This window comes from Myotis daubentonii, chromosome 5, assembly GCF_963259705.1.
Source record: "Myotis daubentonii chromosome 5, mMyoDau2.1, whole genome shotgun sequence".
Classification (NCBI taxonomy): domain Eukaryota; kingdom Metazoa; phylum Chordata; class Mammalia; order Chiroptera; family Vespertilionidae; genus Myotis; species Myotis daubentonii.
The window spans coordinates 103,579,552-103,606,735 of NC_081844.1; the positions used below are offsets into that span (position 1 = coordinate 103,579,552).

At 41.7% G+C, this 27,184-nt stretch overlaps 1 protein-coding gene across 2 annotated transcripts; it reads left to right on the forward strand.

Moving 5' to 3' along the window:
- Positions 1-1,126: 1,126 nt before the first annotated feature.
- On the forward strand, positions 1,127-27,075 carry RARS1 (arginyl-tRNA synthetase 1). 2 transcript variants are annotated; one of them, XM_059699145.1, is made up of 15 exons: positions 1,127-1,229; positions 2,576-2,710; positions 5,484-5,672; positions 6,544-6,652; positions 7,204-7,304; positions 8,142-8,263; positions 9,465-9,585; positions 12,444-12,573; positions 14,063-14,167; positions 16,782-16,960; positions 17,487-17,596; positions 20,733-20,838; positions 23,751-23,923; positions 24,072-24,319; positions 26,858-27,075. In XM_059699145.1, exons 1-15 carry the CDS (start codon positions 1,185-1,187, stop codon positions 26,965-26,967), a joined length of 1,983 nt encoding a protein of 660 aa, XP_059555128.1. In that variant the 5' UTR covers positions 1,127-1,184; the 3' UTR covers positions 26,968-27,075. The 2 variants fall into 2 exon arrangements, with proteins under 2 accessions (XP_059555128.1, XP_059555129.1); XM_059699146.1 differs by lacking the exon at positions 1,127-1,229 and adding an exon at positions 1,784-1,997.
- Positions 27,076-27,184: the final 109 nt, after the last annotated feature.

The window sequence follows — 27,184 nt, forward strand, 5'->3', positions numbered from 1 at the left end:
CTAGGGCACGGCCCGCTCTTCGGACTCCCCAAGTTTCTGAGTCTTTCAGTTCTGGTTTCTGTTTCACAGTGTTGTGGTCACGTGAGGCCCCAATCGCAGGGACTTTGAACGTTTGCTTTACAGGAATGAAACCATGAAATCCTGTGGTTCCTCTCCGTGGGGGTATGGAGAAAGGGGGTGCCTAGGATGCTAGCTGAGAAAACCTCACTGGATCTGATTGTCTTGTTCATAAAACCAATTGTTGCCTTTTGACTACAAATGTTTTAAAAATATACTTACATTGATTGGGGTGACATTGGTCAACATGAACATACAGGTTTCAGGTGTGGCTTTCTATGTTACACGATCGGTTTATTGCACCGTGTGCCCACCACCCAAAGTCAAATCTGTCACCTCTTTTTCTTTCTTTTTTTTAAAATATATTTTATTGATTTTTTTACAGTAAGGAAGGGAGAGACATAGAGTCAGAAACATCGATGAGAGAGAAACATCGATCAGCTGCCTCCTGCACATCTCCTACTGGGGATGTGCCTGCAACTTGCGTACATGCCCTTGACCGGAATCAACCCGGGACCCTTCAGTCCGCAGGCCGACGCTCTATCCACTGAGCCAAACCGGTTTCGGCTTTTTTTTTTCTTTTTAATTCAACTGCAAATCTTTTGCGATTGCCATTGGCCCCGGAGGTCAGCTGCGTCCTGGCTCTATTTGTAGTGTGCCTGGTGAACCGAGGCAAGAGTGCTCGCTGGCAATCTTTGTGCTTCCTGCCTCTAAGAAAGCAACCTCCACGAGAATGCACAATAAATGCTTGGTGAGTACCTAAACAGATCGTATAGCTCGGTGCCCATTTCACAGACGGGTAAACTGAAGCCTTTGAGAGACAAGCTGTAGGTAAGCGCCTCTTACCAAGTCCGTGCAAGCGCACAGAGCAGCTCGGGTCCGAACCTAACACGAACCCCATTGCCCACCCCCAAAAGCCCAGTCTCAGGGCGGCGGCCCCAATCCCGGCCCACTTCCCGCGGGTTCTCCCCGCAGTGCGTCCTGGATCCCGCCAGGGGGCAGCAGAGGCGGCGGCGGCGGCGGCGCCCTGTCAGCCTCGAGACCGCGGGCGGGGGAGATTTCCGCTTCCGGGAAGTGCGGGCTGTTTCCGCTTCCGGCCACTTGTTGCGTGAGACGCTGACAGGAGGATGGACGGGCTGGTGGCTCAGTGCTCCGCGCGGCTGCAGCAGCAGGTCAGGCCGCATGGGGCCAGGGGGGAGGCGTGGAGGGGAGGGACCGGCCCCGGCTCCCGCCCGAGCGTCGTCGAGGCGGCGGCAGAGCGGCCGGGACCGGCCCGTGCCCCTCAGGCGCGCGCAGCGGGGTCCCGGGACCCGGGCGGTGGGGCCTCGGAGGCGAACCCCCTCCCGGGGGTGGGAGGGAAAGAACCCATCGTTCCAGGGCCCGCCCTCTCGGACACCCTCCGTCTCCCAGCCAGCATGTCGTGTTGGGCTGGAGCCTGGCGAGCTCATTGCAGCCGCCCCTCGGGGTCCCTCCTGCCCCGCGCACACGCGTGGCTGCGGGGGTTGCGGGGGGGCGGGCGGGGAAGTAGAGAGGCGCGGTGGGTCCGGGGTTGCAGCTCAGCCTCCCTTCTCTCCGTGGTGCTGAGCAAGAGGAACTCTGATAAGCCCAGGGCAGGGCTCATCCTTCGCACGGGACTTTGCTCGCTGCTTTCACCGTCGCAAGCTCACAGTGAAAGCGAAAGTTGGGCGGTGCCGCGACCTCCGATGCCCGGGTCGGGAGGGGTGGGAGGCAAGGAGCTCAAGTTAATCATCGCCACGTCCAGGGAGCGGGTTTATAGCCCTGACCCAGCAGCCCCGAGGTTCGGGCTGATCGAGCAAACGGGCAGGTCGGCTGCTCCGGGCATCTGTTCTGGGTCAGCGTGGGGGTGGAAGTGCTGCTTCCCTGGCGGTGGGAAGGATTATAGACACAGTTTCTGAAGTGTTTAGCCCAGCACCTGGAAGGTAATGTATGCTTATTTATGCCAGCTGTGTTTTTGTGTTGTTGTGGGGGTTTTTTTTGGGGGGGGGGTGTTTGGTTGTAGTTACGTCCTGGTAAACATTCTTACATGTCCGGGGACGTCCCTCTCCCTCGGTAACAGCAGTCCGGTTGGAAGCTTTACTTCCTTGCGAGTCGCTGTGTCTTTGGTTTTAGGTATCAGAGTAAAACGCCTGGTCTGGGATCGAAGACGCTGGAAAGAAGGGGGTGGCGGGGAGATCCGGAAAGGGCAAAAGGCAAGCACTTGGGCCAAAGAAAGAAACCTGGGGTGTGAGGCTCGCCCCATCGCGTGCTTCACACTCGTATTTCTTCTTTCCCAAGTTTTCCATATTGTCAAGGGGAATGTGCTAATGTCATCGAAGAGCTTGAGGAAGGACAGCCCCCACTTACCAAAGGGAAAGTCCTCCGTCCCTCTCACCTCTGCCCTGCCCGTGCCCGTGCCCGGTGGAGAGGGGAAAGGAGGAAGTGAGTTTGCGGTCCAGGGGATTGCATCACGGAGGCCATCTGTCATACGGGGCCGAACAAAGTGCCTTTCCTTTTACAGGAAAGAGAGATCAAGTCTCTGACGGCTGAAATTGATCGGCTGAAAAACGGTGGCTGTTTAGAAGCTTCTCCAAATTTGGAGCAGCTGCGGGAAGAAAACTTAAAATTAAAGTATCGACTGAATATCCTTCGAAAGGTGAGTCCCCTGGTTCTGGTTTCATTCTACCGTTTGCGTTATTGCCTCTCTTTAGAACTCCTTGCTATTGAAGATTCGGAAAGTTGGCTCTGAGGAATTTGGACAGTTTGTCTTCCAGGGCTCTTAGAAATCTGTTTCCTCGTCCTGAATGTTTGGCCAGCTTCAAGTTAAGACTTCTTTTTTTTTTTGAGACATTTTTTAAATGTGTTTTTATTGATTTCAGAGAGGAAGGAAGAGGGAGAGAGAGAGAGAGAGAGAAACATCAGTGATGAGAGAGAATCATTGATTGGCTGCCTCCTGCGCACCCCCTAATGGGGATTAAGTAAGTGCCTCAATCAATGGGAAATGTTTCAAAGTACATTCACAGCTCTTCTGCCCCAAGTTGGTTATTTTGCTATTTTATTTTTATATTTTATAGTGTCATAGTGGTTGGGTTCCTTTTCCAACTTAATATTTCTGAACAATTTTTTTCCAGGAAGCTTGTGCTGTCTTTGTTATTTAATGACCTCACCATCTAATAGTGTCTATCAGTTTTGTTCAAAAAGTTTGGCTTGCTTCTGTTGGGTTTAATCTTTTGGCCTGCCTTTCGGGTCTGCTGATGACACATCCTCGGCGAGGACCTCACTCCCATGCATGTTCTCCTGTGTGTGTACTGCTTTCAGCCGGGCCGACTGGCACGGTGTCTTTTCCAGGCGGTCCCATTTATTCATCTCGGACTCTGCCTGCCCTACTCTCATGAAATCTTCCGTTGCCTATGTGTGCTCTGTTCTGCTTCAAATAGCTTTGTCCTTCTGTCTTCTAAAATCACAAAATTTCTTTTCCATGGAATCTTCCCCAAAATACCTTTGTCATTACCTCATTCTTTCCACACTTATACTCATTTCTCTATTGTATTTTTTTTCAGTTCAAAAGTATTAAGTGCCTAATATGTGCTCATGACTATGTAAAAGATACAAAAGGCCGTACAGTGTATTCTAATGCACATGTCCCTGATACAGATTAGCTCTAGTGTGTAAGTATGAGAAACTGCCAGTGTAATGTGGGCGGCACGGCGCTTCTTTCACAGATACTGTGGTCTACTGAGTAACAGCTCCTGAGCTGAACACAAGGTACACAACAGAAAACAGCAAGCCAAGAAGGGAAAAGGCACTGTGTGGGACGCCCATTCACCCCACTTCTATTCCTGGAGCATTCTGCCATGTGCTCTGACTTAGAAACACTTATTGGATGGTTTATCTCAGAGGCATTTTACCGCTGTTTTCATTAACTCAGCAGCTTCAACTCTTCCTTATCCCCTTTCCATTAAGCTGTCCTTATCTGTCTTTAAGATGAAGTAGAATAGTTTTTAAAAAATACGTTTTTATTGATTTCAGAGAAGACGGGGGAGGGGGAGAGAAAGAGAAACATTAATGATGAGAGAGAATCATTGATCGGCTGCTTCCTGCACACCCCCTACTGGGGGTCGAGCCCACAACCCGGGCATGAGTCCTGACTGGGAATTGAACCGTGACCTCCTGGTTCATAGGTTAATGCTCAACCAGTCAGCAGCACAGGCCAGGCTAGGCCCAGTTCTTGACACAGTGCTACTCAAATCCCAGCTTTTATCATTTTTGCCATTGTTATTGACATTTTGATTAACATAAAATTGTGACTAGTGTGTGGGCAGCGTTTTTATTTGTATTCCATTAAAAGCGTGTAAGTTCAGTCACCATTTTTTTACCTGTTGCATAGCAGGTGCAGTGCTAGGTGTCAGGGATGGAGCCATGAATAAGTACTTTTCCTTCCTCCAGGAGTCTGGTAGTGGAGACACATAATTCTGAGAAGGTGTGGTAAGTGTAGTAATAGAAGTAACTAATTATATACCATCTTAAATGAAGGTATCCCACTTCACAGCAAATGAGAAGTAGGAGGTAGGAGTAGTCCAACATGGGATTATTTATTTATTTATTTATTTATTTATTTTAAATATATTTTATTGATTTTTTACAGAGAGGAAGGGAGAGAGATAGAGAGTTAGAAACATCGATGAGAGAGAAACATCGATCAGCTGCCTCCTGCACATCCCCTACTGGGAATGTGTCCGCAACCCAGGTACATGCCCTTGACCGGAATCGAACCTGGGACCTTTCAGTCCGCAGGCCGACGCTCTATCCACTGAGCCAAACCGGTTCCGGCAACATGGGATTATTTAACAGTAAGACAAAACAACCTGCTTTTCTGATATTTTGATATTACCTGTCACATTTCATGACTGGAAGAGGTCAACATTTTAATTAAGAGACAACATGAATACTTTTTTTACTATTATTATTACACTCTTCAGTTCAACATTATTTTGTATTAATTTCAGGTGTACAGCATATTGGTGAGATAATCATATACTTTACAAAGTTTTTTTTACTTGTTTTTGTCCATAGAGTTTTTACTTCCAGCATTTTATATATGTCAAATTTTATACTATTTTTTCAGAACTCTAGAGAAGCTAAGAAGAAGATTTGGTCAACTCTTCATACTTCCTTCTCTCAGTTTCTGTTCTGATAAACTAACTATAGAAAGAGAGCTTGGAGCATTTCCTGTTTCTGTCTTACATGTTCTATGGGGTAGACTTGTCCTGTTACATTTCCTAGCATACCTCAGATTGGAGAGCATCGCGGTGTGAGTGTATGTTACCTTTGGTGGTCTCAAGGTATTTGAAGGTTTCTCGAGATATTTGGGAAAATTTTATATGATAATTTAATATTTTATTGACATATTTTCTCCCCCCCCCCCCCAGAGTCTTCAAGCAGAAAGGAACAGACCAACTAAAAATATGATTAACATCAATCGCCGCCTACAAGAGGTCTTTGGCTGTGCCATTAAGGCTGCGTATCCAGATTTGGAAAACCCTCCTCTACTAGTGACACCAAGTCAGCAGCCCAAGTTTGGGGACTATCAGTGTAACAGTGCCATGGGTATCTCTCAGGTGAGTGAAGTGATTGTCTTACACACTAGCTTCCTCATTGCCTTCTATAGAAATAATAGCAAATTTTTGTTTCCTCAACAAAAATAACATATCCCACAATTCTGAAAAACTTGAGAAAAGGGATTTTATTTTTAAAGTATTCTCAATATTTAAGGGCAATAGTAGGTACTGTTCTGTTTTTGTACTTCCCTCCTCTTGCAGCCAGGGTTGCTGTGTGTTACTGGTGAGTGATAGAAGGTGAGGGAGTAAAAGTTAGCCATTTACCATCCAGCATTTCCATCCAATATTTGATGCAACTGTGGTGTCTTTGAGGTGGGCTGATGGATTTCATTTCCAGTCAGTGCTCCCTGTTTTTAACAGCTGCCTTGGGTAATGTGTTTGTGGTTAATTGCCCAACTTTGGGCATTTTCGCTTTCCTTTCTTTGTTGAATAGAAAGGGTTCAGCCAGAGTTCAGACCCCTCCCTCTCCCTGGCCCTCTCCCCCCAAGATAAGGTGTGTCTTCATTGGGGTCAAGTTTATAAGGGTGGTTGTTATTACCCAAGTCTGCATATTGGCACACTCGTGATTTGAAAATTAGAAATGTAACTATCTTGGAAACAGAGTAATAACTAATGTCTTTGTAAAACTGTTATAGACGTGTGTGGCAGCTCATTCTGAAGTGGAGATCACGTGGTTTGGGCACTTTTGTATTCCTCTTGAGACTGTTGAAGCTTGATGCTTTAGTCTGTCCATGTACAAGGTCATTGGGCTTCTCCGCTTCTGCCTTTTGATTGGTCTGTGTCATATGCATCTAATGCTTTGTCAGTTGTGCATTTCGGAGTAACTTGCTGAAACCCAGTGTATAATGAATCGTTTTGTATTGTATTGTAGATGCTCAAAACCAAGGAACAGAGAGTTAATCCAAGAGAAATTGCCGAAAACATTACCAAACACCTCCCAGACAATGAATATATTGAAAAAGTTGAAATTGCTGGTCCTGGTATGACAATGTTACCCTTCTTAAGTCGTTGTATTGATGCTGAGCCCTTTTGGAATAAAAATGAAAACCATTGTTAAATATAAATGTAGGATTAAGACTTGTATACTGAACAAGATGGTGAAAGCACCTTGGATTGAGAGTTAGGAAACTGAGGTTTTAGTCTAGACTTAGCTGCCTGATCTTAGGTGAAGTTCCTTTACCTCTCCATGATTCAGTTTTTCTTCAGCAAAAAGGTAGACAATGGCAGATAAGTCTATGGCTAAAAGGCTGTCTATTTTTTGTTCAGAGGTGAACAAATCACTTGCTGCGAGTGAAGGGGCCCTGAATTAAGTCAGCTCTCAGGACAGTGGTAAGGTCTGGAATAAGTGCTGAAACGGAGCTGACATGGGGCCTCAAGCCAAGGCCCCAAGTGGTACTGGAATCCTGAAGAGTTTTGCCAAAGCCAGATTAGCTCTGTGGAGCCAGCATAAGTGAAATTGAGGTCTTTGGGAGAAAGCAGTTCTTAACAATAGGAGGCTAGCTGATTTTTTTCTCTCTCTACTGTTCATTAGGTTTTATTAATGTCCACTTAAGAAAGAACTTTGTATCAAAGCAGTTGACCAATCTCCTAGTGAATGGTGTTCAACTTCCTGCCCTTGGAGAGAACAAAAAGGTATATGTACAGTTTTTTTAAAAATATATTTTATTGACTTTTTACAGAGAGGAAGGGAGAGGGATAGAGAGTCAGAAACATCAATGAGAGAGAAACATCAATCAGCTGCCTCCTGCACACCCCCTACTGGGGATGTGCCCGCAACCAAGGTACATGCCCTTGACCGGAATCGAACCTGGGACTCTTCAGTCCCCAGGCCGACGCTCTATCCAGTGAGCCAAACCAGCTAGGGCGATATATGTACAATTTGTAATTGATATACTAATCTAGTACTTAAGACTATGAAAAGTGCTGTAACTGGGAATGGCTTTTACTTCTCATACTGAGATTTAATCACTAATATGTGAGGTTATGAGCAAAACTCAGCGTAGCCTTTTTCCTGGACCTTGCTTGTTACATGATTTTTCTTTTCACTTTATTTCATAAGGCATTTGAAGCAACCAGCTGATGTTTTTGAGATATTGCTGAAACAAAGCATAGATAATTTGTATAAACGAATTTGTATAAACAAATTCAATTAATATGGACAGGTAGATTCATCAGAAAAACAGCGCAGTTGAAGTATAAGCCAAGCTATTATTTAAGTCTGAGTTTGTTATTACATGTTATTAATGAATGTGTTAGCAGAATAAAATGTTTCTTCCCCATTTAAAAATTTATTTTTATTGAATGTATTTGATATATAACATTGTGCAAATGAAATGTGTATGTGTTACTTTGATTTATTTATATGATATGTTGTGATGTGATTGCCTCTGTACCTGTGTTTATCACATTACATAATTATAGTACAACATTGTTATCTATAAAAATCTCTCTTTTTATTTTCTATTCCAGGTTGTAGTTGACTTTTCCTCTCCCAACATAGCCAAAGAGATGCACGTGGGCCATCTCAGGTCAACTATCATAGGAGAGAGCATGTGCCGCCTCTTTGAATTTGCAGGATATGATGTGCTAAGGTATATACTCTTGCCTTTGGAACGTTCTATAGCAAATGACAAATGTCACTTGAGAAAAAAATCTTTGACTATATCAGTGTTTTATGAGTGTGGTTCTGCTCTTAATCATCAGTAGGCTTTTTTTTATAAATTATGTCCTGGGCCTCTCCTCTGAACTAGTAACTGCAGGTGGAACCAAGGAAAAGGTACCCCCGGCTCTATTTATTCCACAAGTATTTCTTGAGTGCCTCCTGTATAGTAGGGGTTTATATTCCAATACGGGGAAAGGTAGGCAAGGGACTTGCAGGCCATGGCAGGAAATCAGGATTTTATTCCTTAGTGTAATAGGAAGCGACTGGAGAGTCTTAATTAGTAGAACCAAGTATAGACATACCTTGGAGATACTGCAGGTTCAGTTCCAGACCACCACAATAGAGCCAGTACCACAGTAAAGCTATTCATAATCTTTTTGCTGGTGGAGGGTCTTGCCTTTGATTTTTAAAAAATGCAACTTCACCCTAGCTGGTTTGGCTCAGTGGATAGAGCGTCAGCCCACGGACTGAAGGGTCACGGGTTCTATTCTGGTCAAGGGCATATACCTTGGTTTCAGGCCCAATCCCCAGCAACCAATCTGTTTGTCTTGATGTTTATATTGATGTTTCTGTATGTGTGTCTCCCCCTCCCTTTCACTCTCTCTAAAAAAAAAAAAAAAAATAAGTAAATAAAAAATGCAACTTCTGTGAAGTGCTATAAAGCATGGCACAGATGAGGTGTCTGTAATCTACTTAACATTACTTTGGCTTCCGTGAAGAAACCAGGCAAAGGAGGAATTACTATAGTAATAAGTTAGAACGCTATTGTAATCCAGTTAAGATGTGATGTGGTGGTTTGAGACTAGTTAAAAACAGTGAGGGATGAGAAGTTGTTGGATTGGCATGTTTTGAAGAATTTTGTCCATTGACATTTGAGAACCAGCGGTACAAATTACACTGAGATAATTGGTTCAAAAGTTAAATTTTCATAAAATTATAATGACCAACATTGGCTCAACTAGCATTGTCCCAGTTAACTACACAATAAGCAGATGATAGTCTATTGGTAGAGACTTCATTCATTCAGCAAATCCTGGAGACCTGTTGTATGCAGTCTGTGTTACTGGATGTACAGGCACCTAAATATTAATGTTTGTCATTTTAAAATTTTGTTCTCTGATTGGTATCAGATTAAACCATGTAGGAGATTGGGGAACCCAGTTTGGCATGCTCATCGCTCACCTGCAGGATAAATTTCCAGATTACCTAACAGTTTCACCTCCTATTGGGGATCTGCAGGCCTTTTATAAGGTTTGATATCATTTATTGTTACATTATTTGTGTGTTTACCATTAAGTCATAATTATTCATTTTCCTTAGGGAGTTTAGATGTTATTTGAAGCTGCTGTGGACCTAAATAAAAGTTGCTAAACTCCCTACCCTTTAACACATTCTTTGCTATTGTATTGGTGTATGCTAAAAATTAAATGTTCCCACTTTACCTATTATTAAGTGAGTTGAGGAGTTTGTTAATCAAAATACATTTTAGTATTTAAAATATTTTTCCACCCTCTCCCAGTATTTAAAATGTTTTTGATGCTGTTGTTTTCTCAGTTTTATATATTTTGAAAATATATAAAGTATTAAGTATATGGAAAAAGAGTTTTTATTTTTTAAATATATCTTTATTGATTTCAGAGAGGAAGGGAGAGGGAAAGAGAGATGGAAACATCAATGATTGAAAGAATCATTGATTGTCTGCCTCCTGCATGTCCCCTGCTGCGGATCAAGCCTGCAACCCAAGCATGTGCACTTGACAGGAATCAAACCTGGGACCCTTCGGTCTGCAGACTGATGCTCTATCCACTGAGCCAAACCAGCTAGGGCTGGAAGAACAGGGTTTTGTTTGTTTGTTTGTTTTTTAATATATTTAGTGGGTTTTTTTTTACAGAGAGGAAGGGTGAGGGATAGAGAGTTAGAAACATCGATCAGCTGCCTCCTGCACACTCCTCACTGGGGATGTGCCCGCAACCAAGGTACATGCCCTTGACTGGAATCAAACCCAGGACCCTTAAGTCCGCAGGCCAATGCTCTATCCACTGAGCCAAACCTATCAGGGCTGGAAGAACAGTTTTTAAAAGACAAATTTACTGCCCTAGCCTGTGTGGCTTGGTTGGGCATCATCCCATGTACTAAGAATTTGCTAGTTTGATTCCCCATTGGGGTCCATTCCTGGGTTATGGGTTCGATCCCCAGTAGGGGGCATGTAGGAGGCAGCCAACTTATGTTTCTGTCTCCCCCCCTCTCTAAAATCAGCTTTTAAAAACATTAAAACTCTTTTTTCTAAAATTTACCATAAATCCTACCTTTAAATTAATCACTGTGGTCAACCTTCTTTGATTTTTTAACTTACCCATAAATTTATTACATTATTTGTAATCTATATATATAAAAGTCTAAGCGACTGGTAGCTATGACACGCACTGACCACCAGGGGGCAGACGCTCAATGCAGGAGCTGCTTCCTGGTGGTCAGTGCGCTCCCACAGCCAACCTCCACCTGCCCCCCATTGTCGACCAGCCAAGGGACCCCACCCTTGCACGAATTTGTGCACCGGGCCTCTAGTTATAGTATAATTTTGTATTATACTTAACATTTTATTATAAACTCTTTCGTGTTACTTTATAAAATGACTGCATGTTGTTTTGTTGGATTAGTGTACCAGAGTTTGTTAATCTGTTGTTGATTTTCCCCTCCATTTTGGGGGGCTCTTATCTATTCAGTGAATGACTTTGTACATGCAGTTTTTTTTCCTTTTTAAAATTATCTTAACTTCCCAAGAATAGGATTATTACATTAAAAAATAAAAATGCCCTAACCGGTTTGGCTCAGTGGATAGATCATCATCCTGTGGACTCAAGGATCCCAGGTTCGATTCTAGTCAAGGGCATGTACCTTGGTTGCGGGCACATCCCCAGTAGGGAGTGTGCAGGAGATCGGCTGATCAATGTTTCTCTCTCATTGATGTTTCTAACTCTCTATCCCTCTCCCTTCCTCTCTGTAAAAAATCAATAAAATATATATTTTTTTAAAAAGTAAACATTTGTGGAGCTTTTTGTTGCTTGTGTTGGGTTTTGTTTTGTCTTGTCTTTTAGTAAATGTTTTCTAATGAAAAAATTGAAAACAACCAAAATGTTTACTGCTATGAGACAGGTAAAATAGCGAGTGTTATAATTACCTGTTGGAGTTCTATGCTCTGAATAATGAAGCAAATCTGTTAATGCAAGAAGATGTTTATATTACATTGCTAAAATGTTAAAACTATAGTAAAAGAAAAGTGCTGTATTTCCAGTTTTTGTTAAAACATATAGGTGTGTATTTACAAAGAAATGTCTAGAATTATATACCAAAGTTTTGTTATTACTGGTTAGTTTGGGGTGGTATTAACTAACTATATACTAGTGTGTATATATATATATATATTTTTTTTTCTTTACAGTAAGCATGTGTTGCTTTTAAAATTAAAATAGTGAAAGTAATGTTATTTTTAATTTTAAAAAATATTCAGGCCCTAACTGGTTTAGCTCAGTGGATAGAGTGTCAGCCTGCAGAATGAAGGGATCCTAGTTCGATTCCAGTAGAGGGCGCATGCCCAGATTGTTGGCTCAATCCCCAGTAGGAGTGCTGGAGGCAGCTAATCAGTGATTCTCTGTCATCATTGATGTTTCTATCTCTCTCTCCCTCTCCCTTCCTCTCTGAAATCCATTTAAAAATATATATATTTAGGACCACATCTAAATGGAAAATAGAGTCCAGTAAAACCAGACCGACCTGCTAGCTATTCTTTATTTTTCCACTGGAACACAAAAGCATTGGTGTGAGTAGGCTTTTGTGAATTAGAAAAGTTAGAGGTAGTACCATGATGAGAATTTTGTATTTTCAAGTAAAATGATTTCAAAAGAAATAATAGCATTCTTTGACACATTCATTTGTAAAAATATTCTTGACTATGAGATAGACCACTTGTTCTGGTGTTCTAACTTTTCACTTCCTCACTCTTTGGCTTTTTGGTGGGTTTTGTTTGTTTTTTTGAGAAATGAACAAATGCTTAATCTAGAATACAGGTTTGGCTCTTTTTATAAACCTTACTTTTCTTTATTTAAATACAGGAATCCAAGAAGAGATTTGATACTGAGGAGGAATTTAAGAAGCGAGCGTACCAGTGTGTCGTTCTGCTCCAGAGTAAGGATCCAGATATCATAAAAGGCTGGAAGCTTATCTGTGATGTCTCCCGCCAAGGTGAGTTTCTGGACTTTGTTCATTCACTCAGCAAGGACTGCTGCATGCCGTTTCCTTGAGTCTTTATTCAGATTTTATCTTAAATGACATGTTAAGCTTTCAAGGACTGGCAAATAGACTTTTAAAGCAAGTTTATTAAGATACGCAGGTATCCGAAACCGGTTTGGCTCAGTGGATAGAGCGTCGGCCTGCAGACTGAAAGGTCCCAGGTTCGATTCTGGTCAAGGGCATGTACCTTGGTTGCGGGCACATCCCCAGTGGGGAGTGTGCAGGAGGCAGCTGATCGATGTTTCTCTCTCATCGATGTTTCTAACTCTCTATCTCTCTCCTCTCCTCTCTGTGAAAACTCAATAAAAAATATAAAAAAAAAAAAAAAAAAAAAAAGATAAGCAGGTAGGCCATAACCGGTTTGGCTCAGTGGATAGAGCGTCGGCCTGCAGACTGAAAGGTCCCAGGTTCGATTCCGGTCAAGGGCATGTACCTTGGTTGCAGGCACATCCCCAGTAGGAGGTGTGCAGGAGGCAGCTGATCGATGTTTGTCTTTCATCGACGTTTCTAACTCTCTCTCTGCCTTCCTCTTTGTAAAAAATCAGTAAAATATTTAAAAAAATATGCTTCTCTTAAGCATAGAAACTTGCTTATTTAAAAAAAAAGAGAGAGAGAAGCAGGTAGAAAATTAAACTTTCTCAGAAATCAGAAAAAAATTAATTAGGAAAGAAAGTGGAAAAGAAAAAGACCTCTGTTCACGTAGCAACCAAAGCTATACAACACATGGGAATAAATTTACCCAGAGATTTGTAGGACTGAAACGAAGAGAAATACACAGCAGATGTGATAGAATGTTTGAACAGAGTATCATACAAAGTCCCCTACTTACTGAAATTCATTTGTCATTATAAGACAATTTCAAGTTTTCAAACTTGACAAAGTAATTGTAAAGGTCACTCTGAAGAATAAGTAAATAACAATAGCTAGTAAACCTTTAAAAAGGAAGACTAATGATGGCTGTTTTGCAGCACTAGGTAGTAAGATGTTTTATAATGCTACTGTCAGTAATATTGTGTCAGTGATGCATGGCTAGACAGTTAAATGGTACAAATTAGGAAGAGGTAAAAAGAAATTGAGTAAATATTTGATCTTCAAGTAGGAAAGGCTTTTCTTTCTTCTTTTGTTCTTTTTTAAAAATAAAAGTTTTTTAAATTACAAAAGTACATATTCTTTGTAGGAAAAATGTAAATGTGGACAGGAAAAAGAAAACATTACCTATAGTCCCACCCACTGTTAATATTTTGATGTATGTCTTACCATATTCTTGCCACGTTTTCAAAATGGCAGTATGCATATAATGTTCTGTATCATACATTTTTAAATAATTTTCTTCCTTCCAAATGGTTTAATTAAACAATAAAGTTATTTTACTGTAAGATGCATGTTTCCTCTTTGTTTAAATTCTTAACCATTTTCTTCATTTGGTCACTTTTTTCCTTAGAGTTTAATAAAATCTACGATGCATTGGACATTTCTTTAATAGAGAGGGGGGAGTCCTTCTATCAAGATAGGATGAATGATGTTGTAAAGGAATTTGAAGATAAAGGTGGGTGCTCCTTTTGTATTTTAATTCTGATTATGGAAATTTTCAGACAAACGCTAAAGTGGAGAGACTATTATAGTCCCCCTCTCCCCCACAACTCCATGTACTTGTTACCCAACCTCAACAATTAGGAATACAGAACAACCTTATTATTCTGTTCACTGCTTATTACATTATATAATTTCACCCATAACTGTTTTGGTATGTGTCCAAATGAACAGGCTCTTCCTCCCACTTCAAAATCATGGTACCATTACCACTCCATGAAAATTAATGATAATTTTTTATAATATTAAGTGGTCCATTGGAGTTTAAATATCCCACATTGATTCATAATCTATTTAAATCATGAAGTTTGGTGTGTGTGTTTTTTCAGAGTCTGAACATTGCATTTGTTTAAAATATACTTAAGTTCTGTAAATCCATGGGTATCGCTTCTCTTCCTCCTTTTTCCCCCCCTTTTGTTGTTGGAAGAAACTGAGCCATTTGTTTTACAGAATTTTCCATATGGTGTTATTTAACATAATTACCCTCTATTTTTAAAAGAGGCTTGATTAAATTCTGGTTTGTGTTTTCTTTCCTTATTTATTTTGTCTTTTATTTGCAAGAATGTAAACAATACCCTATTGGCTCTTTTTGTGATACTAAGATGGATTTGGGGGTTCAGGTGTTGTCACCTGATCTATCATTAAAGCTCCCCAATGGAATTTCCCCAGTGGTTTTAGGAGCTGTTGATGATGATGGCTTTGATCCATTACTTATTTGAGGTTGGAAAATGGTAGCATTCTGTCATTCCTTCTTTGTTACCTGCAATTTCTCGTGTGCAGAACTTTGTCACATAATTTTGGTTACTCTGATGTATAGTTTATATAAGATAGTAGAATGCTTGATTTAATTTTTCTTTATCAATTTTCAGAATAATAAATTAGTTTCTTAGCCTCTTCCAGATATGACAACTGAGTTGTTCTTAGCATTATTATAAATGAGGTTTAGTATCCTATATAATAAAAGCCTAATATGCTAAGTGTCCGGTCGTCCGGTCAGCCGTTCAACCAATCAAAGTGTAATATGCTAATGATATGCTAAGGCCTCTCAACCACTTGCTATGATGTGCACTGACTACCAGGGGGCAGACGCTCCAACCAGTAGGTTAGCTTGCTGCTGGGGTCTGGCTGATCAGGGCTGAGTGATAGAGGCCGGACATGCCCCGGAGCCCTCCCGCAGTCCTTCCCCAACTGGCATTCCTCCCCGCCCCAATTGTTCACCAATGGGGTCCCTCGGCCTTGCTTGCACCCTCTCACAATCCGAGACCCCTTGGGGGATGTCAGAGAGCCAGTTTCAGCCTGATCCCGCAGGTCAGACCACGGGGCCCCGCCAGTGCATGAATTCGTGCATTGGGCCTCTAGTATTTTATATTTTTTAATCACTTGCTTTGTTATTTTTTGTAATGCTCAAATTATTCCATTTTTGGCTAATAGATTTTAGAGAGAGAAACATCGATTGTCTCCTCTACATACCCCAACTGGGGATTGAACCCGCAACCTGGATATGTGCCCTGACCAGGAATTGAACTGGCAACATTTCAGTACATGGGACAACACTCAACCAACTGAGCCACACCGCCCCGGGGCAGGACTATACTTTTATTTTTAATTTTTATTTATGGACTGATTGATTTTAGAGAGAAAGAGAAAGATTGATTTCTTGTTTCACTTATTTATGCATTCATTGGTTGCTTCTTGTATGCGCCCTGACCAGGGCTAGAACCTGTAACCTTGGCATATCAGGACAATGCTCTAACCAATGGAGCTACCTCGGGGCTGGAACCATACTTTTAACATAAAATTTTAGCTCATTTGCTTAGAGTGGTACTGATACACCAAGATTGCAGGTTTGATTCCCTGTCAAGGCAAATACAAAAATCAACCAATGAATGTTTAAATAAGTGGAACAACAAACCAATGTTTCGCTCTCAAAAAAGAAAAGATAAATATTTAAAGACTCTTTAATGATGAGAAAAGAGGCACAGAGAAGGTAGTAAGGGCTCATAAGTGATAAGTCTGATATTCACCCTGAGGCAGTTTATAGAGCATGTTTTTAACCACCATTTTATACTACCTTTATTTTGCCAAGCATCAGTTTCTTAAACTTAAAAAAAGCAAAAATAATAGTATTTATTGCACATAAGACTTAGCATAGTATTGGCACACTGTAGCACTCAAATATAGCTGTCAGTATTGTCATCATGTTCTTTCAACACAGTTTAAGAGGCAATGATAGAAATTGCATCTCTTTCCCAGGAAAGGCTGTAGCTCCAGCTTGAAAACAAAGCATGGATTTACATATGCTGTGTCTACTGAGCAGGTGGCTCCAATGAGGTGTTCTACAAAGAGTTTGGGAGTGTCAGTCTAGAAAATGGTCAGGATATCTCGCCTGTGCCCTGAAAATACCCTGGGTGCCAGACAACCTTGACAGTAGCCATTTTGCAAGATGCATAGGTCACGGAGAGAAAAATATCATGTAATGTCTGAGCTCTCTAATAAATATCCTATAATGGCTAAGCATTTATATTCTTTCAGGGTTCTTCTAACATTATTAATATAGATCGTTCTTCTAGGATTTGTGCAAGTGGATGATGGCAGAAAGATTGTATTTGTCCCAGGATGTTCCATACCTTTAACCATAGTGAAGTCCGATGGAGGTTATACCTATGATACATCTGACCTGGCTGCTCTTAAACAAAGACTAACTGAGGAAAAAGCAAATACGATTATCTACGTGGTGGACAGTGGACAAGTGAGTTTGTAGATTCGTATATTTTCTTACATTGATTAGAGATGAGACGGTCTGGTGAGGTTTGTGGCATTTGGCACTTGAAGACTAAATTTTCTCCAAAGACTGACATTCAGAACATCATTTGTAACATAGGAGAAAAACACGGTTTGGGTTTGGCCCTACTTGGACACTTCCCTGCTTTTCAGCTTGTCTCCATAAACAGGAAACTTACTTCTCTGAACCTCAGTGACCATTCCCAACTGAAATGGTGTTGTGTGACAGAAAATTTAACTGAAATTAGTGTACATGAACCTGCCCTAAATTCAGTTGCTTTTAAAACCTTTGGACATAGAAAGTGTACCAGTCCTGCTCTTACTGTTTCTCATTTGGAGGTAATAAAAATAGCTTTTACTAGTATATTACACTTGCCTTACAAGATTTGTGAGTGATTTGAATTTTATAAACCTTTATGCTTAGCATAAGAGCTATAAGTCTTTTTATTATTAGAAAGCTTACCAAGTAACTTTCTATTTCTGTTCCTTTGTAGGGTGTGCACTTCCAGACAGTATTTGCTGCTGGCCAAATGATTGGTTGGTATGACCCTAAAGTAACTCGGGTGTATCATGCTGGATTTGGTGTGGTGCTGGGGGAAGACAAGTAAGTCTGGAAAATCTAAGGGCCCAAATTTCTTTGGAAGAAGCTATATTTCATTTGATAAACATGTTAAAATTTTAAAAGTCCACACTTTTTAAAGTCTACATATGTTCTAAGGGTGAACCCAGCTGAGCTGTTTTGTACATGTGTCTTATCACTGCCAGAGGATGTAACCCTTTACAGGGGTTTATACAAAGTTGAAAGAAAACCAAACTATAGAATTAATAGTTTCATTCCCACAGATCTTAATTATAAATTCTATCAGAGTACCTCCTTAGATTTCCAACAAAATATTCAACAATATATTTCAAGCATTTTGTAAATGTCTGAGTTTTAAGGTTCACAGCTTTCATTTTTATGCTTATCTCAAGTATTTTTGAGACATGTTACTATCTATACTTTGAGTTTTTCTATAATCCAGTTCTTTCCCCACATTCTGCTTAACTTTTATGATAAAAAGGTAAATACAAGCAAATATTTATATAGAGTGTTCATCAATTCCAAGGCACAAAATTTTTTAACATTTTATATCCAATAGAGATTCCTTAGCTATTTTTTTTTAAATATTTTTTATTGATTTTTTACAGAGAGGAAGGGAGAGGGATAGAGAGTTAAAAACATCGATGAGAGAGAAACATCGATCAGCTGCCTCCTGCACACCCCCCACTGGGGATGTGCCCGCAACCAAGGTACATGCCCTTGACCAGAATCGAACCTGGGACCCGATGCTCTATCCACTGAGCCAAACCGGTTAGGGCTCCTTAGCTATTTAATTAATATGTCTTTAAAATCTGTGGCATTTAAGATTTGGTGACACAGCGCAAATACTACCATTAAACAAAGACAGTAATGCTGACAATAACCACATGAAGTAGCTCTAGCTCAAAATGCTTGACTGGCCAGTGTACAACAGCCCCAATTAACATAAAAGGCAGGTAGGTGTGTCAAGGTATTATTTTAGATGCAGATTATCTGGAGATCAAAGGCCTCGGCGTCAACCGCAAACATGTTTTAATTATAGTGTATGAACCTTCTGAAGAGCTGCACATTTTTGGAGTCAGAAAACACTGACTGGGACCTCATGATGCGCATGGTCCTAAGAAAGTGCTGAGAAACTAACCAGTGAGTTGAGTGTTGCTTATAGCATCTTAGTTTCTTAACTGTTGAATTTTTGGATGAACATTTAGATGATTATTCCTATAGTTAGGTGACATCATTAAATTGGCTTTTATTTTTTATGTTTACCACCAAAATATATCTTGACATTTAACTTCCTTATCATGTAATAGCTAAGGGGTTTTTGTGGTGGTGGTTTTACATTTCTGCACTCTCAGCATCTTGTAATTATGGCATCCTAGACCATTAAAAATGAAGACGATGCCCTAACCGGTTTGGCTCAGTGGATAGAACGTCGGCCTGCGGATGCAAGGGTCCCAGGTTCGATTCCAGCTAAGGGCATGTACCTTGGTTGCGGGCACATCCCCAGTAGGGAGTGTGCAGGAGGCAGCTGATCGATGTTTCTCTCTCATCTATGTTTCTAACTCTCTATTCCTCTCCCTTCCTCTCTGTAAAAAATCAATAAAATATATTAAAAAATGAAGACGAATTTCAGTGATAGTTAACCACTTTAACTGGCTCCACAGAGGATTGCTCTGCTTCAGCTGATAGGCTCCTTCAGGGAAGAGGCCACGTTCTGGGTACCTTCATGTACACACCTTCGAGCATCCAGCTGATGCATGCACAGCAGGTGCTCAATAAACAGGCATCCAAGGAATGACAGGGGTGATAAATAAAACAATAAATCATTTATTGTAAAATGTCTTAAAGCTGAAAAATCTCACCAAAAAATAGGTGGCAGAATCTCTGAGCATTTTAGTGTAAATATTTAAATATGGTAGGCTGCCATATTTACCCAGGTAGGAAGCAACAAAAAAGACCAATTCTTTCAAAGTGGTGATGGTAAGGAAGACTTCACTTAGCCCTTTGACTAGGCTTTATAATGGATATCATTTCATCAGACAAGATTTGCAAGTTGTTGGACACTCAAAGGGGATGGCATAAGGAAAGCCATGCAGTATTTCCTGTATTTTGGGGATAATAAAGATGTTTCAATTCTATGATAAAGGGCAAGGAGATCCTTTTTTCTTTTTCTTTTTCTTTTTCTTTTTTTTTTTTCAGGGAGGGAGGGAGAGGGAGAAGTGATAGAAACATCAGTGATGAGAGAGAATCATTGATTAGCTGCTTCCTGCACGCCCCCCACTGGGGATCGAGCCCACAACCTGGGCATGTGCTCTTGACCAGAATCGAATCTGGGACCCTTGAGTCTGCAGGCTGATGCTCTATCCCAGCCGTGGGCAAACTACGGCCCGCGAGCCGGTTCCAGCCCATTTGAAATGAATAAAACTTAAGACCGTACCCTTTTATGTAATGATGTTTACTTTGAATTTATATTAGTTCACACAAACACTCCATCCATGCTTTTGTTCCGGCCCTCCGGTCCAGTTTAAGAACCCATTGTGGCCCTCGAGTCAAAAAGTTTGCCCACCCCTGCTCTATCCACTAAGCCAAACCGGCTAGGGCAAGAAGATCCTTTCTAAGGCAACTCTGAAAATAAAACTTTAATGGGAAGTATCACAATTATTTTGGTAGGCTTTGTGAGAGGTGGAAAAACATGTTTCATTTATAGCATTGTTGTGTTTTAAGCGTTTTTTAAGCTCTCCAGCTGATTATAATAAGCATTCAGGGTTGGTTACTGAATAGAGAAATGCAAATGAGATTCCAGTTAAGAATTCATCTACTTCCCAAATGTGTATTTTATTAATAATTTTACTAAGAAAGTAAAACAGCTAAGCCAAACTTAGTGTTCAGGAAAATAGACAAAATAACAAATGCTGTTTTCCATCTTAGGGGATGTATTAACGATGAACATGTCGAGAATGCTGTTAGGAACCTAAAGCATAGAATGCTTTAAGCTGAGGGCTTTAGAGGAAGGACACTTGAAAGTGTCTGTTCGTTTCTTTTGGCATCTTCCCTGATTACCAACGGGAATAGGGCAGTATCAAACCTTCATTTTCAAAGATTTCTAAGTCGGGTCCGTTTCAAAATCTATATAATTAGGAATTTCAATAAATTTTTTTAGGAAGAAGTTCAAAACACGTTCAGGTGAAACAGTGCGCCTCATAGACCTTTTGGAAGAAGGACTAAAACGATCCATGGACAAATTGAAGGAAAAAGAGAGAGACAAGGTAATTCGAGGCCTACGTGCATATGGTGTGCCATGCATTGTGTTGTGATTTCGTTTTTGTTTTATCGATAGAACTGGGAAGGAGTCAGTCCATTTACAGCAGGCTTTATTACTCAGATCTTATTGCACAGTAAGTTTGTTTCGTGAGTTGCTGAATATTTATTTTGAAAATACAGTTTTGGCGTTTACAAAACATGGCTTCTTTGTTAATGTGGCGTAGTATCTCTGCTTCTTATTGGTAGTTTCCCCGTCATTGCTTTGAACCAGTGATGGGAAAGTATTGCAGACTGGGCCAGTTTGAGTCTCCAGTCTGCATCTGCTGAGCTCCTTTCTCTGGGAGCATTTGTAGAATAGTCATAGCAGACTACCACCCAAGGCCACTGATGATGAGCCATCAGAATAGGCAACACAACAGGGAGGCTTATACTTTACTTTACTAAAAATTTCCAAGGAGCTCCCACCCGTAATATATGATTATTCCACTTGCCTCACCCTCACCAACACTTGATTTGTCTGTTTTTAGCCTTTCTTTTGTGTGTAGTGGCATCTCACTGTGGTTAAAATTTACATTTCCCTATGAGCAATGATGTTGACTAACTTTTCATATGCTTATTAGCCATTTAGATATCTTCTTTTGTGAAGGGCTTGTTCAGTCTTTTGCTCAGTGTTTGTTTTAAACCAGAAATGTTTATTACTATTTATCCACACATTTAGCTTTCCTGTGTACTTTATTCCTTCCTGCAGTTTTTTTCACTTCCACTTAGGATTATTTTCTTCATTCAGAAGGTCTCCTTTTAGCATTTTGTGTGTGTGTGTGTGTATAGTACAAGTCTGCTGGTGACAAGTTTTGTCAGTAGTTGTCTGAAAGCATCTTTATATTGCCTTCAGTTTGGATGTTTTTATTGGGTATAGGATTCCAGTTTGTCAGCTGTTCTTTCAGCATTTCATTTTTATTTTTTTATGTTTTTTAGAGAGAGAGGAAGGGGGAGAGAGAAACACCAATAGGCCTGCCTCCTGCATGCCCCCTACTGGGGATCAAGCCCAAAACCCAGGCATGTGGCCCAACTGGGAATCGACCAACGATCTCTTGGTGCATGGAACGACACTCAACCACGGAGTCACACTAGCCAGGGCTCTTTCAGCATTTTAAAAACAATGTTCCATTGTCTTCTAGCTTCTGAGTTAATTTATCCAGTTTTTATTTATTTATTTTTTTTATTGATTACAGAGAGGAAGGAAGAGGGAGGGGAGAGAGAGAGAGAAACATTAATGATGGCATAGAATCATTGATCGGCTGCCTCCTGCACACCCTCCTACTGGGGATCGAGCCCCCAACCCAGGCATGCATGCCCTTGACCAGAATTAAACCCAGGATCCTTCAGTCTACAGGCTGACACTCTGTCCACTGAGCCAAACGAGCTAAGGGTATCCAGCTTTTAAATAGTTGCTTCTGGTGTAAAGGTTAGTCTACTACAGTGATGGCGAACCTATGACACGCATGTCAGAGGTGACACGCGAACTCATTTTTTTGGTTGATTTTTCTTTGTTAAATGGCATTTAAATATATAAAATAAATATCAAAAATATAAGTCTTTGTTTTACTATGGTTGCAAATATCAAAAAATTTCTATATGTGACACAGCACCAGAGTTAAGTTAGGGTTTTTCAAAATGCTGACACGCCGAGCTCAAAAGGTTCGCCATCACTGGTCTACTGTAAGCTACTTAATCAAGTTCAGAACAGAAATCCTTAATTACTTACTTGTGGCCTAATAATAGTTCAGAATGTGTGACCAGCCTGGCCAGAGTTGGTCAGTGGTTGAGCGTCGACCTATGAACCAGGAGGTCACACTTTTTTAAAAAAAATATCTTTTTCTGAGAGGAAGGGAGAGGGAGAGAGGGATAGAAACATCAGTGATGAGAGAGAATCATGGATTGGTTGCCTCCTGCATTCCCCCTACTGGGGATTGAGCTCGCAAACCCTGGCATATGCCCTTGACCGAGATCAAACCTGGGACCCTTGAGTCTGCAGGCCAAGGCTCTATCCACTGAGCCAAACCAGCTAGGGCAGGAGGTCACATTTTTATTCCCAATCAGGGCACATGGCCTGGATTGCAGGCTCAATCCCCAGTTAGCGCCATGCAGGAGGCAGCCGATCAATGATCCTCTCTCATCATTTATGTTTCTATTCTCTCTCTCCCTCTCCCTTCCTCTCTGAAATCAATAAAAATACATTAAAAGAAAATATATGGCAAATATTGGCAAAATTACATGAATTCTTCCTCCTACTTTTTTAAAAATATATTTTATTGATTGTTTTACAGAGAGGAAGGGAGAGATAGTTAGAAACATCGATGAGAGAGAAACATCGATCAGCCGCCTCCTGCACATCTCCTACTGGGGATGTGCGCACAACCAAGGTACATGCCCTTGACCGGAATTGAACCTGGGACCTTTCAGTCCGCAGGCCGACGCTCCATCCACTGAGCCAAACAGGTTTTGGCTCTTCCTCCTACTTTTGACACCATTTTGATTTCAATTAATTACTTGACCCTAATTTTTAGTTTTTATTTTACTTTCTTGTTTGCTCTCTGCTATCTCAGAATCTTTATGGAATGAAGTGGGTATAACTTAATAATTGACTTCACTTTTATGTCTCCTGAATACATTGGAAAAAATTCAAACTGACACCTCATACTTTACATATCAAGTTTCTCATAGAAACATTCTTAGTTATGCATAGCTGATGAGTTGTATTTTCATTATTTTCTCTGTGGGTGGGCTCACGTTGTTCCACAGTTCAATGATAAAGGAGCACCATTAGATGTTCCCTATCCCCGTCTTCTGCCCATGAGACACCAGGACAAAGGCAGTGGTCAGTAAGCTGTGAGGCTTGTTTTTGTTTCTCCAAAAGGTTCTAACCCCAGAGGAACTGAAGGCTGCTCAGACATCCGTTGCTTATGGCTGTATCAAATATGCTGATCTCTCCCATAACCGGTTGAATGACTACATCTTCTCCTTTGACAAAATGCTGGACGACAGAGGAAACACAGCTGCTTACTTGTTGTATGCCTTCACCAGAATCAGGTAATTGTGGGTACAGCATTGTCTTGTTTCAACCCAAAATGACAGTTCTTATATATATATATCAGTCACTTCTTATTCCATGTTTTCACGTGAAGGAGAATGTGCCTAAAAGAAGAATGGTGATGGTGGGTATTGCCTGATTTTCCAGGTCTATTGCTCGTCTGGCCAATATTGATGAAGAGATGCTCCAGAAAGCCGCTCGAGAGACTGAGATCACCTTGGACCACGAGAAGGAATGGAAACTGGGCCGGTGTATCCTACGGTTCCCTGAGATTCTGCAGAAGATTTTGGATGACCTGTTTCTCCACACACTCTGTGATTATATCTATGAGCTGGCAACTACTTTCACTGAATTTTATGATAGCTGCTATTGTGTGGAGAAAGATCGGCAAACTGGTAAGTGCCATGTCCGCTGGTCACATTGTAGAAGGGACACCTAAAGGCATTTATTTGAATTGGGTATGGGTGGTTTTCTTATATAATGACAAAATTACACTAGCTGTAATAAAAGCATAAATGGAATTCTTTCCATTTCCATATAGTCTATAGTTTTCCCACTCCCGGACACATGGTATGAAACCATAAGTCTCCAAAGAAAACAATTAGAAGACCATTCACTAGGAATAGGATAATTTCAGTGTGACTGAGGGTTCCAGGACAAGTCTTTGGGGGTTCTTAATAATGCAAAACTGCCCTTGGGGTGGGGGGAATTATATATATTTTTTACCTTAGGCTTTCTGCTCTGTCATGTTACAAAGTTAATGAAATAGAGTGAATTAATATGTCACAGGGCAAGTAGATATTTCTGAGGTTCATGCCTGTGAACTGAAACTTTATTAAGAAAAAACATCTCACCATTATCATGGTATTAAAGTTTATACTTACATAAGACCTTAAGGCCTGGGAAAGAACTCTAAATTTTAAATGGGAAGATGAAATTTACACTTGTAATAATTCCAAATCTTGTATCTGTTGTCGTATCCTATCTAATAATAGACAAACATGGTAATTAACCGTACCTCCGACATGCTTCCCATTGGCTAATCAGGCGATATGCAAATTAACTGCCAACCAAGATGGCAGCCGGCAGCCAGGCAGCTGAAGGGAACAGGAGGCTTGCTTGTTCCAGTGATGGAGGAAGCCAAGGTTCCCTACCTGCTGCTGCCAGCCTCTGAGCTGCACTCTAAGAATCGATGTTGCAATTATAGAAGCTAAACAAACCCCAGAAACCTGCTTTCAGCCAGCTGGGCCTCAGAGCTGGAGCTGCAACAGTGTTTTAATTATAGAAGCCAAACAAACCCAGATACCTGCTTTCAGCAGCCGAGGTCTCAGAGCTGGAGCCGAGCCTCAGAGCTAAAGCAGGCTCTCAGTTCCAGTGACAGCCATAGAAGGTAAATAAATCCCAGAATAAAAAAAAAGAAAGAAAGAAAAAAAGGAGAGGTTGGGAGCTTCAGTCACCCGCCAGCCTGAAAACGGCCCTCAGCCTCTCACCCAGACTGGCCAGGCACCCCAGTGGGGACCCCCACCCTGAAGGGGGTGTGACCAGCTGCAAACAGCCATTATCCCCTCATCCAGGCTGGCCAGGCACCCAAGCGGGACCCCCACCCTGATCCAGGACACCCTTCAGGGCAAACCAGCCGGCCCCCACCCGTGCACCAGGCCTCTATCCTATATAGTAAAGGGGTAATGTGCAAACTGACCCTAACAGCAGAAAGACTGGGAATGACTGGTCACTATGATACACACTGACCACCAGGGGGCAGACGCTCAATGCAGGAGCTGCCCTCTGGTGGTCAGGGCGCTCTCACATGGGAGGAGCTCTGCTCAGCCACAAGCCAGGCTGATGGCTACCAGTACAGCTGTGGTGGTGGGAGCCTCTCCTGCCTCCTCAGCAGCGCTAAGGATGTCCGACTGCAGTTTAGGCCTGCTCCCCGCTGGCAACTGGACATCCCCCGAGGGCTGCCGGGCTGCCAGAGGGATGTCTGATTGCCAGCTTAGGCCTAATCCCCCATGGAGCAGGCCTAAGCCAGCAAGTGGTCATCCCCTGAGGAATCCCAGACTGCAAGAGGGCTCAGGCCGGGCTGAGGGACACCCCCCCCCCTCACCCCCGAGTGCACAAATTTTTGTGCACCGGGCCTCTAGTCCTATATAATAAAAGCCCAGTGACTGAAATGGCGGAATGACCAGAACAACCAGACACCAGAACGGCCCTGCCCCCCAGTGAGCAGTTAGGGGCGATCAGGCAGGCAGGCAGAATAGTTAGGGGCGGTCAGGCAGGCAGGTGAGTGGTTAGGGGCGATCAGGCAGGCAGGCAGAATAGTTAGGGGCGGTCAGGCAGGCAGGTGAGTGGTTAGGGGCGATCAGGCAGGCAGGCAAGTGGTTAGGGGTGATAAGGAAGGCAGAGTGGGTTAAGGGCAATGATGCAGGCAGGTGAGTGATTAGGGGCGATGAGGCAGGCAGGCGAGCGGTTGGGGCAATCAGGCAGGCAGAATAGTTAGGGGTGATCAAGCAGGTAGGCAAGCAGTTAGGAGCCAGCGGGTCCCGAATTGTGAGAGGGATGACCAACTGCCAGTTTATGCTCAATCTGCAGGAATCCCTGCGGGATCGGACCTAAACCTGCAGTCAGACATCCCCGAAAGGTCCCAGATAGCGAGAGGGTGCAGGCCGGGCTGAGGGACACCTCCCCCCCAATGAATTTTGTGCACCGGGCCTCTAGTTATCAGATAAAAACAGACTTCTTGAACAGAAATACCTTTAGTTCTTTGATTGTTTCTGTGATTTAAGGTAAAGGTGATTCTAGTTAAAGCCCAAAAAACATCTGTGGGTTGGGCTATTCAATTCTCAGTAAAATCCAGAAGTAGCATAGATTCTTTAATAACGATTTTCAAAAAGAAAAACAAATTAATTACTATCTTTGTTGTTCTGTCTTCTCAGGAAAAGTGTTGAAGGTGAACATGGGCCGTATGCTGCTGTGTGAAGCAGTGACTGCTGTCATGGCCAAGGGGTTCGATATCCTGGGAATAAAACCCGTCCAAAGAATGTAATCTTTCTAGGTTTGAACACTGTGTGTTTTTACCAAAGTGGCCATTCGCACTGTTGGCTTTTTTACAATCATGTGGATATAAAAACAAGTAAAGGAAATTTGTCAACTATCTATATAACATGTGGTTCTTTATCTCTAACAACTAGGCTTCTGAAAAGAAAAAAAAAATTGCCATCATAAATGTGTTCTTTCTGCTGAGCATTAAATCAAAATGACTT

Coding starts and splice junctions, on each gene's coding strand:
- RARS1 (XM_059699145.1), top strand. CDS start 1,185: ATGGACGGGCTGGTGGCTCAGTGCTCCGCGCGGCTGCAGCAGCAG. Junction 16,961..17,486: donor ACGTGGTGGACAGTGGACAA/GTGAGTTTGTAG, acceptor GTTCCTTTGTAG/GGTGTGCACTTCCAGACAGT. Junction 17,597..20,732: donor GTGGTGCTGGGGGAAGACAA/GTAAGTCTGGAA, acceptor AAATTTTTTTAG/GAAGAAGTTCAAAACACGTT.